Genomic DNA, 14,796 nt, shown 5'->3' on the forward strand with positions numbered 1-14,796 from the left:
GGTACTGTCATGATTTATTAGTCACTGAGTGTATCATCAGTCATTGTTTTGGTACTGTCATGATTTATTAGTCCCCGAGTGTATCATCAGTCATTGTTTTGGTACTGTCATGATTTATTAGTCCCCGAGTGTATCATCAGTCATTGTTTTGGTACTGTCAAGATTTATTAGTCCGCGAGTGTATCATCAGCCCATTAGTCATTGTTTTGGTACTGTCATGATTTATTAGTCACTGAGTGTATCATCAGTCATTGTTTTGGTACTGTCATGATTTATTAGTCCCCGAGTGTATCATCAGTCATTGTTTTGGTACTGTCATGATTTATTAGTCCCCGAGTGTATCATCAGTCATTGTTTTGGTACTGTATTGATTTATTAGTCCCCCGAGTGTATCATCAGTCATTGTTTTGGTACTGTCATGATTTATTAGTCCCCGAATGTATCATCAGTCATTGTTTTGGTACTATCATGATTTATTAGTCCCCGAGTGTATCATCAGTCATTGATTTGGTACTGTCAAGATTTATGAGTCCCCGTGTGTATCATCAGTCATTGTTCTGGTACTGTCAAGATTTATTAGTCCCCGAGTGTATCATCAGTCATTGTTTTGGTACTGTCAAGATTTATAAGTCCCCGAGTGTATCATCAGTCATTGTTTTGGTACTGTCATGATTCATTAGTCCCCGTGTGTATCATCAGTCATTGTTTTGGTGCTGTCAAGATTTATTAGTCCCCGAATGTATCATCAGTCATTGTTTTGGTACTGTCATGATTTATTAGTCCCCGAGTGTATCATCAGCCCATTAGTCATTGTTTTGGTACTGTCATGATTTATTAGTCCCCGTGTGTATCATCAGTCATTGTTTTGGTACTGTCATGATTTATTAGTCCCCGAATGTATCATCAGTCATTGTTTTGGTACTGTCATGATTTATTAGTCCCCGAGTGTATCATCAGTAATTTTTTTGGTACTGTCAAGATTTATTAGTCCCCGAGTGTATCATCAGTCATTGTTTTGGTACTGTCATGATTTATTAGTCCCCGGGTGTATCATCAGTCATTGTTTTGGTACTGTCATGATTTATTAGTCCCCGGGTGTATCATCAGCTCATTAGTCATTGTTTTGGTACTGTCATGATTTATTAGTCACTGAGTGTATCATCAGTCATTGTTTTGGTACTGTCATGATTTATTAGTCACTGAGTGTATCATCAGTCATTGTTTTGGTACTGTCAAGATTTATTAGTCCCCGAGTGTATCATCAGTCATTGTTTTGGTACTGTCATGATTTATTAGTCCCCGAGTGTACCATCAGTCATTGTTTTGGTACTGTCATGATTTATTAGTCCCCGTGTGTATCATCAGTCATTGTTTTGGTACTGTCAAGAATTATTAGTCCCCGAGTGTATCATCAGTCATTGTTTTGGTACTGTCAAGATTTATTAGTCCCCGAGTGTATCATCAGCCCATTAGTCATTGTTTTGGTACTGTCATGATTTATTAGTCACTGAGTGTATCATCAGTCATTGTTTTGGTACTGTCATGATTTATTAGTCCCCGAGTGTATCATCAGTCATTGTTTTGGTACTGTCATGATTTATTGGTCCCCGAATGTATCATCAGTCATTGTTTTGGTACTGTCATGATTTATTAGTCCCCGAGTGTATCATCAGTCATTGTTTTGGTACTGTCATGATTTATTAGTCCCAGAGTGTATCATCAGTCATTGTTTTGGTACTGTCATGATTTATTAGTCCCCGAGTGTATCATCAGTCATTGTTTTGGTACTGTCAAGATTTATTAGTCCCCGAGTGTATCATCAGCCCATTAGTCATTGTTTTGGTACTGTCATGATTTATTAGTCACTGAGTGTATCATCAGTCATTGTTTTGGTACTGTCATGATTTATTAGTCCCCGAGTGTATCATCAGTCATTGTTTTGGTACTGTCATGATTTATTAGTCCCCGTGTGTATCATCAGTCATTGTTTTGGTACTGTCATGATTTATTAGTCCCCGAATGTATCATCAGTCATTGTTTTGGTCCTGTCATGATTTATTAGTCCCCGAGTGTATCATCAGTCATTGTTTTGGTACTGTCAAGATTTATTAGTCCCCGAGTGTATCATCAGTCATTGTTTTGGTACTGTCATGATTTATTAGTCCCCGAGTGTATCATCAGTCATTGTTTTGGTACTGTCATGATTTATTAGTCCCCGTGTGTATCATCAGTCATTGTTTTGGTACTGTCATGATTTATTAGTCCCCGAGTGTATCATCAGTCATTGTTTTGGTACTGTCATGATTTATTAGTCCCCGAGTGTATCATCAGTCATTGTTTTGGTACTGTCATGATTTATTAGTCCCCGTGTGTATCATCAGTCATTGTTTTGGCACTGTCATGATTTATTAGTCCCCGTGTGTATCATCAGTCATTGTTTTGGTACTGTCATGATTTGTTAGTCCCCGAGTGTATCATCAGTCATTGTTTTGGTACTGTCATGATTTATTAGTCCCCGAGTGTATCATCAGTCATTGTTTTGGTACTGTCATGATTTTTTGGTCCCCGAATGTATCATCAGTCATTGTTTTGGTACTGTCATGATTTATTAGTCCCCGAGTGTATCATCAGTCATTGTTTTGGTACTGTCAAGATTTATTAGTCCCCGAGTGTATCATCAGCCCATTAGTCATTGTTTTGGTACTGTCATGATTTATTAGTCACTGAGTGTATCATCAGTCATTGTTTTGGTACTGTCATGATTTATTAGTCCCAGAGTGTATCATCAGTCATTGTTTTGGTACTGTCATGATTTATTAGTCCCCGAGTGTATCGTCAGTCATTGTTTTGGTACTGTCAAGATTTATTAGTCCCCGAGTGTATCATCAGCCCATTAGTCATTGTTTTGGTACTGTCATGATTTATTAGTCACTGAGTGTATCATCAGTCATTGTTTTGGTACTGTCATGATTTATTAGTCCCCGAGTGTATCATCAGTCATTGTTTTGGTACTGTCATGATTTATTAGTCCCCGTGTGTATCATCAGTCATTGTTTTGGTACTGTCATGATTTATTAGTCCCCGAATGTATCATCAGTCATTGTTTTGGTCCTGTCATGATTTATTAGTCCCCGAGTGTATCATCAGTCATTGTTTTGGTACTGTCAAGATTTATTAGTCCCCGAGTGTATCATCAGTCATTGTTTTGGTACTGTCATGATTTATTAGTCCCCGAGTGTATCATCAGTCATTGTTTTGGTACTGTCATGATTTATTAGTCCCCGTGTGTATCATCAGTCATTGTTTTGGTACTGTCATGATTTATTAGTCCCCGAGTGTATCATCAGTCATTGTTTTGGTACTGTCATGATTTATTAGTCCCCGAGTGTATCATCAGTCATTGTTTTGGTACTGTCATGATTTATTAGTCCCCGTGTGTATCATCAGTCATTGTTTTGGCACTGTCATGATTTATTAGTCCCCGTGTGTATCATCAGTCATTGTTTTGGTACTGTCATGATTTGTTAGTCCCCGAGTGTATCATCAGTCATTGTTTTGGTACTGTCATGATTTATTAGTCCCCGAGTGTATCATCAGTCATTGTTTTGGTACTGTCATGATTTATTAGTCCCCGTGTGTATCATCAGTCATTGTTTTGGTACTGTCATGATTTATTAGTCCCCGTGTGTATCATCAGTCATTGTTTTGGTACTGTCATGATTTATTAGTCCCCGTGTGTATCATCAGTCATTGTTTTGGTACTATCATGATTTATTAGTCACCGAATGTATCATCAGTCATTGTTTTGGTACTGTCATGATTTATTAGTCCCCGTGTGTATCATCAGTCATTGTTTTGGTACTGTCATGATTTATTAGTCCCCGAGTGTATCATCAGTCATTGTTTTGGTACTGTCATGATTTATTAGTCCCCGAGTGTATCATCAGTCATTGTTTTGGTACTGTCATGATTTATTAGTCCCCGAGTGTATCATCAGTCATTGTTTTGGCACTGTCATGATTTATTAGTCCCCGTGTGTATCATCAGTCATTGTTTTGGTACTGTCATGATTTGTTAGTCCCCGAGTGTATCATCAGTCATTGTTTTGGTACTGTCATGATTTATTAGTCCCCGAGTGTATCATCAGTCATTGTTTTGGTACTGTCATGATTTATTAGTCCCCGTGTGTATCATCAGTCATTGTTTTGGTACTGTCATGATTTATTAGTCCCCGTGTGTATCATCAGTCATTGTTTTGGTACTGTCATGATTTATTAGTCCCCGTGTGTATCATCAGTCATTGTTTTGGTACTATCATGATTTATTAGTCACCGAATGTATCATCAGTCATTGTTTTGGTACTGTCATGATTTATTAGTCCCCGTGTGTATCATCAGTCATTGTTTTGGTACTGTCATGATTTATTAGTCACCGAATGTATCATCAGTCATTGTTTTGGTACTGTCATGATTTATTAGTCCCCGTGTGTATCATCAGTCATTGTTTTGGTACTGTCATGATTTATTAGTCCCCGAGTGTATCATCAGTCATTGTTTTGGTACTGTCATGATTTATTAGTCCCCGAGTGTATCATCAGCCCATTAGTCATTGTTTTGGTACTGTCAAGATTAATCACAAACTTTTCTGAAGTCCTCCGTTGGTAAATTCAGAAATTGTGATTAAAATTATGTTCCATTACCCTCAGACAAAAAAGTCATTAGATATATTTGGTTGTTTTTCAATTTTTGCTCATTAAACTGTTTATGGGTTCAGTCTTATAAATCTTTGGCTTTTATATATTTTAGTTGGCGTTTCTTGATGAAGGTAAATCCCAAAATGCTTTTTGTTTCTTTTTTAAATTCAGAAAATGGAAAATCATCGGAATGAAATTCATTGATCTTTTTACCTCTTTTCTTTGGTGATAAACATCATAACACCATTTCCGTGAATCATTTTTTTTATTTTTTAAATCAAATTATAATGTATGAAAGGAATTTTATTGTTTCGAACATGTTATATGGTACTCATACATTTGATTAATAATTTTAGTCGAAGAAACAACAACATTGCAATTTACAGACGCAACATCAGGTTTCCCTTCTACAAATATTGACGTATTAACGACAGATGTATCAACAGGTTTGTAAACAATCATATATTTTTTTTTATTTAACGTGAGTGATTTTTTATTTCTAGTTTTATATCGTTATTGCATATTATCGCTAATTTACCAAATTTCCTTGATCTTGCTGAATGATAATTTCCTTTCTTATCGGAGTCGAGTAACATGAAAAATTATCGCTAGAAACTAAGGGGACACGTGGCGTTGTCAATAAAATTAACATGGATTTGACGACACTCTTTATAGATTACATGATCTTAAATAGAGATAAATAGATTATCATGGGTCATCTCAACTCGATTGCTTTTCTCAATTTCGCCGTACAAGCTCATGCGAGAAAATTAATCTCGCTGAGATGATCAATGATAATCTATAATTATAACAATGAAAAATTTAGTAATACAAAAACACTTATTTACAAACACAGTCATATATATTTTAACATGACTGGAACAGATTAATTTCTTGTCAACACAGAAAAAACATCACTTTTACCTTCAACAAAAGGTGAAGTATCAACGCCCGGTACTTACTCTAACATAATTTGTACACCAACTATTGTATTGACAAGTTTGTAATACTACGAGGCTATTTTAATGATGTTTGCTCCTCTATTTTAAAATAAAAAGCTTTTTAAAAGACGATTATAAATTTAGAGTTTATAAATAACGATACTTGAAAAGCGGAAACAAATTATAGGTCGCGGGTCCTTGGTTTTAAGATAGAATCGTTTTGAAATTTGGCTGGAAATGATTCTTTCTATACTTTTCATGTATTCAACACGAGCTCCTTTTTCTCTCTTAAAAACTGTTAAAAAAAATTAAAAAAAAAGATGTTTTAATATTTAAAAAAATGGCCTTGAAACTATATGTTATAAAATTATAAAAAGAAAAAAAGGGATTAGGCGAAATATTTATTGGAACTACTTGTCTGGATAAAACGAGAACATTCCGAATATTTGACCATGAATTGAGAGGCAAACATCTTAAATTCGTTTGAAAAGGTAAGAGTGGATGTCATTTTTCATTCCTGTGAAAGAAGTTGAAATTTTTTTTTATTTTTTTTTTTTATTTTATTTAATTCCTTGAGTTTATGTTATACGGTACCCATCATTATAATCCTGTCATGATTGTATATTCTATTTTCTAACTGTTTTACAGATTTTGCAAAATCGTGTGATTGTTCCTTGTGTAATTCTCGAAATAAAACAATCAGTTCCAACATATCAACTGAAGAAATGCAACAATCCATTGATAAAATTGTCAGTGATATTAAAGTAGACAAAAAATCAACTTCACATTACAAACGGACGCTCACCAGTGCGGAAGACAAACGATTAAGTTCGCGTGTGATTGGTATATCCGGTACTGTTATTCTAATTTTCAGTTTGGTATTTATACTTGGTACGGATATTGGAAATTTATTCAATGCCTTGAGGGCCATGTATAGGCGACTGAAAGGACTGAATTAAAAACGGTATGAATGAAATACTTGACGTTTTTATGTTGTTTCAGGAATGGAACTTTAATGTGCTGAGAGTGCATAACAGCTAACAAACTGGGATTAATTTAGATCTTACAAGCATTCAAATATCGACTATTCAGATGGTACATAACACTACAGGGAGATAACTCTGTAAAAAGCAACCGAACGTTTTAACACTGTTCTATTGTTGTTGAGGAAATACCAATGATCAACTGCTATATATATATACAATGAAGTTTTCCCAATAAAGTGTGAGGTTCAAGTTTTTTTTTTTAATTTTTATATTTTTGTCAAAGTTTCAAAGTTAATATTATGTCCAACTTTTATGAAAATTAATCGAGTCAATTTTTTTTTTGTCAAGGTATTTTGTACCAGCTTAACAATGAATAAGCATTCATGGTCAGCATAAAACGCAAAAGTAGCCATATATATATATATATATATATATATCTTAAACTAAGATGCACATTTCATCCATGTTGCTTCATTCTAATGAATAATCTTTGACCTATCATCAATTACCAATGATTTATTTACTTTATTTTGTCCGAATTTATTAATGCATGTATACAATAAACTTATCATAGATACCAGGACTAAATTAAGTATATACGCCAGACGCGCGTTTCGTCTACAAAAGACTCATCAGTGACGCTCGAATCCAAAAAAAGTTAAAAAGGCCAAATAAAGTACGAAGTTGAAGAGTCAGAGGACCAAAATTCCTTTTTATGCCATATTCTCATTACTTAAATTGCATTAGCATTGTGACTGAAAAGAATCCATTATAAGTATCATCATTATTAATAGTAAAAAAAAGAATCTGCAATCAGTGTATCGTACCTATGATGGAATAATGTCGCCTATTTGAATAGATTTCGTCAAAGATTTTTTTATATATACCCATTGTATCATTCAAATGAAGACATTGTTCATTAAAATATATTTCCATTGTAACTTCACCTTCGAAACATATGAGCGGTTATGGTTACACTTTGATGAATTATGCAAAATGCGTTATAATTGTTCATTTTAAATAAAATCATGTATATCCAGTGGCGTAGCTTGCCTTCTGATTATACGAGGCAGTGGGTCAGGGGGTGCAGCCCCCCCCCCCCCCCCCCCCCCTTGAAGCTGTCGAGGTTTTTACAATTTGAACAAGAAAAAAAAAATAGTTGCTGTTTAATGTTATTTCATCATAATAATGTTAATTATATGCCTTACTATCTCAAGCTATAAAAATAACAAAATACGGGAAGGTATCACATTAGACAACCAATGAAATGTCGGTTTCCTGACTTGCTAGCAGTTACAGAAAGCAGGAACATATATATTGACATACTGTTCCCAGCAGAAAGCCAACTCAAATGCCTAATGCCTCCCAATATATTTCCAAGCTGTAGTATACTCTAATATAGTTGGCTGTACCTAACTGTGACATGAGTTAACCTCATATCACAAGAAATCATGACCGTGCTCGGTGGATCTAAAAGAAACCTGTACAAAATGTTCAATACAGAAAGAAAAAAAACGCAAATAAAGAGGGGTTTATTTGAAATAAGTTTTGTGATGATCATTTAGTTAGTCGTAGGTCACGAATCAACGATATATAGATAATCACCACAAAATGAGAGCTGGATTGAACAAACGAATTTCAGGACAAATTAGGAGAAAAACATATGCTACATCTAAAGTGTAGCACGGCACTTGTTTTAGTAGTGTATTCCTTCGAAGGTCTTGAAATTATATATTGAATAATATTTAACTTTTTTTTTTCATTCACGATGAACATGACAACCGGCGAATAACTAACTTTTACTTTGATATTATCTTTTAACTTTGTTTATTCGGAATAAGTAAATTGTTCTCTCGTTTGATAACAACTACAATAATTAACATAACTAATTTAATATAGTACTTTAGTCTTTAGTATAAATTTGTTGACATTTATTCTATTTTAAGCATAAGCTTGAAATATATGTAATGGTGACAATGAAGATTTAAACCATAAAAACAAAAAATCAAAAGTATGAGATAACTGGTCATTAGACAATAATTCGATCAAGAAACAGAAACTCTCGGTCGTTTTTGTTGTGTTCATGTAAACAGCTATACGCATTTTCAATTACCATAAATTTGGCACATTATTTGAAATGTTAAAAAAATTAGCATTACGGAAAATCTCCTTTTCAAATATAAAAAAAATGTGGTATGGTTGTCAATAAACTGTTAAACTCCACACTTTCCTCAACTTAATAATTCTGTGTCAAACTGTTTTTTAACGTTATATATTATAAAAATATTTTCTTAAAAAGAAAATTGTCCTTCAAAGAACATGACAAGGAGGTAAACAACTACAGGCCATATAGTATGACATAGCTCGAAATTCAAACGGAATAGCGAAATCGGGTGAATCGGGAATCTAAGTTCACACTGCTGATCAGACCAACTCGATCAATCCCGATCAAGACAAATTAAGCGATCGGGAGACTGGTCTTACTCAATCGACAAGAATGTTCGGGTGGTCAACCTTGGTCGTCTTCGGTCTGACTTTATACCCGAGATTTTTTGACACGTAAAAAAACATTCGCGTAAGGGTCGAGAAGCCAGTCACTCGAGAAAAGATCGAGATTTTGTCGAATAGCGGTCGAATTGATCGGTAAAGGGTTGTGTAGAGACCGAGTTTGGTCGGAATACAAATAGTTTACCGATCAGTACTCGATCCTTGAGATCTTTGCTCACTTTTATCCGATCATTTACCGATCAACGCCAACCTGTTCGATATGTGGCACAGATTAACTCGACCAATGCCCGATCGCTTCATAATTACTGCGACTTCTATATTTTTTCCATCGCAGACTAAATTGACCAATACCCGATCTCTACGCGACCACAATCGACCACCCTTCGATCTCTACTCGGCCATACACGATTCTCTAAAAATGTGTGCAGCTCTGATTAACTCTTATAACATAGCATCTGCAAAACTATATTGTCACTAGGATTGGCATATTTATACTTATAGAAGGTATTTCTTTATACAATTTTAACTTTTACATTTGACTATATAAGTCTATATATATATTCTTTTATTTGTTATCTCATCCGAAATTTTGAATTCTATGCATTTCTAATGCATTTCTTATCTTTATGTATATTATTTTTTAACTTCTCTGTAACCTTTGTACTTGCATGGTTTTATGAGAATAAACTATCTATCTAACTATTTTTTTTTTAACAATACACACATTCCTACATGTACAGTAAGCGTCCGTCATTTTGCAAGGAGGTGTAAAATTTTAAAAGAGATACAACAGATACCAAAGGAACAATCCAACTCAAAGGTCGAAAACAAACCGACACAGCCATAGCGGGAAAAAAACGAAAGCCGACGAGAAGACACGAACAGCAGTCTACAAAACACAACATAGAGCACTAAAAAGTTAGCAACGAAAAACCCAATAAAAACCCGGGATGATCTCAGGATTTTTCAAATATGAAAGTAATTCTGCATTAAAATTCATTATTTGACAGCTGATGACTAATTTGGCCTTCAAAGTTAGTTTTTAAAAGAACATCCAACCATATTATATTTGACCTGTTTAATAGGCTATTATTGTTTGACAGAGAGTATTTTCCGTATATCCAGAAATTATTGTAGTATGAAAATAAGAAGATGTGGTATAATTGCCAAAGAGATTCTCCATAGGAGACCAAATGACACAGAAATTAACAACTACAATGTATATGTCACCGTACGGTAGAATGCTTACAAACACTTTTTCATACGGTTTTTGACGCATTTCATTTAAATTCGTGATAGATATACGTAAACATTTTCAGGAAAGGTAACCTCCAGGGGATTGAAATTCGATGTTTGGACAAATATTAGGAAAATATGTGACATCTTTGTGACATATTATTAGTAAAAACAAGCAGGTTATTGCCATGGATACACCAAATAGAAATATATTGAACCATTCAACTAATGTGTATCAGATCTATGGGAAATACTAATTACATACATATGCGCATACATGACACAAACAGTAGGCTTAATTTGTAAGAAAGCAAAAAAAAAGGGGGGGTGGTAATATATATATATATATATCAGTCTAAAGATTTGCACAACGGTACTGTTATAAGATATAGTTAAAACTTGTGACACTTGAAGAAGGCCATTTGTTGAGCCGAAATATTTGTCAACACGATTTATTAACAACATTTTCGTATTATTACATCTTATATCAGTACCGTTGTGCAAATCTTTAGACTGATATAATTTTTTCCTTATCTGCATAGTATCGCCTATTTTAGACGATCTGGTACATAGTAAATTTGCTGGTTGGTCTTTTTTATAGACTTATATATATATACAACTCGTCTAAACATCAACCCAACAATGTTAGATTTGTAAATTTGCTTTCGCAAATTTTTGGTTCTTCCCTCGCCGGGATTCGAACCCATGCTACTGTGATATCGTGACACCAAATCGCCTGCACTGCAGCCGTCCCGCTAGACCACACGACCACCTGGGCTCTCATTATAAGAGCTTTTGCTGGCCGTGTGTTACCTTTCCACGTCAGTTTTAATCTAGCGGCGTACTGCAGTACATGATATATAAGGCATGAAGATGTTATTGTTACAGATCAGCTAAATTATCTATAGTAAAGGATCCTACATATTAATGTAATATACAGTCACAGAAAAAAATTATATATATATATATATAAACGAGTCTAAATTGAAAACTACGTTATGTACGGCATAATATCGTGGCCACAAGTAAAAAAATATTCGGTTTAGTATTTCATTTATATTAAGATCCATTTTGTTACATCTTGTGATCAATTTTATTTGGCAAGTATATTTAAACAAAATGCATTTGACTATAACAGGTCGAACAACTGATGTTCTTTAATCCTGCTGACTGCCATTGGCGATTGCCAAATAAAATTGATCACAAAATGTAACAAAATGGATCTTAATATAACTTTAATACTTAACAGAAAACAATTAACTAGTGGCTAAGATGTTATATCACAAACATAAGGTTTAATTTTTGTTTGTACACCAGATCCGGATTTCGACAATAAATGTCTCTTCAGTGATGTTAGGGATCGAAACGGTATTTGGAATGCCATATATAATTTACCCTGATTTTTATATATATATATATATATCCCTACCTTAAAAGAACTTGCAAAATTTCCATTTTCTTTTTGTTGTTGTTGCCAAAGACCATACTGTGAACAAACTTTGTTGAATGCATTCAATCTTTCATAAATAAGCTATATGTCTACTATACATGTTGTATGGAATATTTGTCAGATGTATATGCACAACTGACAGGTGTTATTTGACCTTGACACCATTTTCATTGAAATACTATATGCAACAGTTCAACAATATTAGGTGTATGAAAATATTTTACAATGTATATTTCAGTCTATTTGGTTCTATTTGACCTTGACCTCATTTTCACGATTCATTGCCGAGTGTTAAATTTTGTGTTTTGGTCTTTATTTCTTAAACTATGAGCAATAGGTCATCTATATTTGGGGCACTGCATGATTGTAAGGTGTATATGTCTGTCTGGTCGGTATCATCTGACCTTGACCTTAGCATGGTTCATTGGTCAATGTTAAATTTTCATGGCTTAGTGTATTTATTTGATACTATAAGCAATAATTCAAATGCATAGATTGATTGTAAGGTGTAAGTGTCTGTCTGGACATGGTTCATCTGACCTTAATAGTGGGGCTATATATTGCAATTACCTTATCCCTTAGTTCGTCAATTCAGACTTTTGCAAGAAACTGCTGAATAAAATCTCTTCCCTTTTAGTTATCAAATTGTAAGTGAATAATTAAAGTATGAGATATTTCAGACACCTGCTTCCTGTTTGCTGATATTTAAAAGTTTCAATATAATGAATGAACTAATCACGATCTCTTTATGCATATGGTTAAAAGATTGGTCACATAAGTAATAACCTGATGTTCAATAGTTGTCGTTTATTGATGTGGTTTGTAAGTGCTTCTCGTTTCTCATTTATTATACAGAATAGACCATTGGTTTTCACGTTTCAATGGTTGCCATCATATCACATCTCCTTATTCTATATTGAACATTTTCATCAATTTTTTCTCAAATACTACTGAGCAAAATGGTTTCATATTTGGTCACCTTGACACTGATGGGTTGTAACTATGATGGCTTATTTGACCACCATGATGTAGTGGAGGTGAGACAGGTTGGCTATTTCTATTGGCTTCAATAGTTGGTCAAGTTTGTTATTCTGTCAGGTTAAGGGGGACCACTAATGGTAAGTCAAAAGAAATTTGGTATGCATCTGTATAAGCTTTTGCAGATATGATTCCGTTAGACGTTATTTTGCCCCGCAACCCTAGCAGGGACTTTCTATACCCCAGTCATGGTCTTAATATTACTAGTACTTTAAAACTTTCCATAGTTGATATGTTAATGTGTATGGTTGGATCTTTAATTGTCAGTAAATGATATTTAGTATGTAAGTGAATGTATAAGCATGTCCACAGAGATTATATGATTCAGTGCCTTCATGTCAGGTTCTTGCAACTTTTTGTTTGTTGAAAATTCAGAAAAATCCGACTGATATGTAAAGCTGCATTCTTATATCGTGTAGAAGTGCACCACTTCATATACAGAAGTGTAAAATATTTTTAAAAAAATGTTATAAAATATGGCAACTTGACATACCAGCTCCTACTTTGCTCTTACATGTGATTCAATCATAGCAACTATCAAGATATAACAGTTGTTTTCGTTATCCAGTGGAGGTGCCCATGCATCAATGACAATAACATCACGACTACGTTATTTAAATTAATTTTCAGTAAAAGAAAGTCTATCCTATGCCCTGAAGAATACCTTTATTTCAAGACAGTGGATCGGAATCGATACATAATCGATCATTAGGACCATTCCCTTCTTCAACATTGATAGGTTGTCAACATAGATACTCCATATTCCTGTTAATGTTATAAACGATGTTTACATTTATTATTTTTTTATCTCCTAATCATTTACTAAGTCTCATTTTTACATTTTTAACATTTTTTTTATTTCAAGTAATGTTGCTATTGATTTAAAAGTTTTAATGATAAAGAACTTTGTTTTCCTTTTGTCAGTTAATTGATACAATAGAAATAGTGTATGTATGTTTACAGCTGTTATCCTAATGCTAGTAAGGTAGAGGTTTAGTTTGATTGATTGCTTTGTTTGTATTAATGTTTGCACAATCATTGCAATTATTATTGGTGCCTGAAAACAATATAAAAAGGCGGAGTTAAACTAGTATAATCTAAATTTAACATCATCAAATAATCAAATTTTCTAATATACAGGCCTTTACCGTCTCGCGTCCAACGGTAATTTTCGGCTACCGTTTGCGTCAACTTATAAAACTTTTACCGTGATTCATCAGCCTATCCCTATTATGATTTTTAAATCATCAGAGAGTTTGGAAAAAAATCAACGTGATTCGTCAAAATTAGTCGATTTTATTTTCGTGACAAGAACGTTCACTGTTAGTCGTCATAAAGATACCCCCCATTACAACCCTCTTTAATCAAAAGATTGTTTTCGTCTCTCTTAGTAAATTACTCCTTTCTCGGAGCACCGGTTTCACACAGAGACAGAACGCATTTCTCCGAAAAAAACTATTCTAAACTAGTACTCAAACCAATGAAGAATTTTTTTAAATCATCAGAGAGTTCTTTATTGTCATCTCTTATTTATTTCCTCCGTTCTTGAAGCACCCGTACCCCACAGAAACTCGCACCTTTCGAAAAAAGAAATACTATAAACTAGCTCCACTGAGAAATGCATTTATCATTAGTGTTCTATGTTGTCTTCTCTTTCTCTTCCTCCGTTCTAAGAGCACCTGTGTAACACCGAGACAGAAGATACTAGTTGGACATTCAAACTCCAGTGGAGGAAGAACTGACAAACTGATTAAAACTATCAACATATTGCATCAGTTCATAAAAATAGTATGAGAAACACGAACCTGAGCTGTGTATCACCATAAAATTTTGAGTATTCTTGAACCCGCGCTCGCGTGGTTTTTTTTCTAGTGTTTATTCAATCGTGCTGGAATTGAATATCATGCAAAGTTTGCTTGTTTTTTTTCAGTTCTTCATGGGACA

The 14,796-nt window shown here is 34.0% G+C and overlaps 1 protein-coding gene across 1 annotated transcript in view; it reads left to right on the plus strand.

Moving 5' to 3' along the window:
- The window catches only part of LOC139501341 (uncharacterized), a 43,795-nt gene extending 36,306 nt beyond the window's left edge, over window positions 1–7,489 (plus strand). The window contains exons 6-7 of the mRNA XM_071290386.1: window positions 5,050–5,139; window positions 6,283–7,489. Coding sequence (XP_071146487.1) covers window positions 5,050–5,139; window positions 6,283–6,593 — 401 coding nt within the window. The 3' untranslated portion in view covers window positions 6,594–7,489. The remainder of the gene's footprint in view (window positions 1–5,049; window positions 5,140–6,282) is intronic.
- The last annotated feature ends 7,307 nt before the right edge of the window (window positions 7,490–14,796 follow it).

Source organism: Mytilus edulis, chromosome 13, assembly GCF_963676685.1.
Source record: "Mytilus edulis chromosome 13, xbMytEdul2.2, whole genome shotgun sequence".
In the NCBI taxonomy this organism is placed as follows: Eukaryota; Metazoa; Mollusca; class Bivalvia; order Mytilida; family Mytilidae; genus Mytilus; species Mytilus edulis.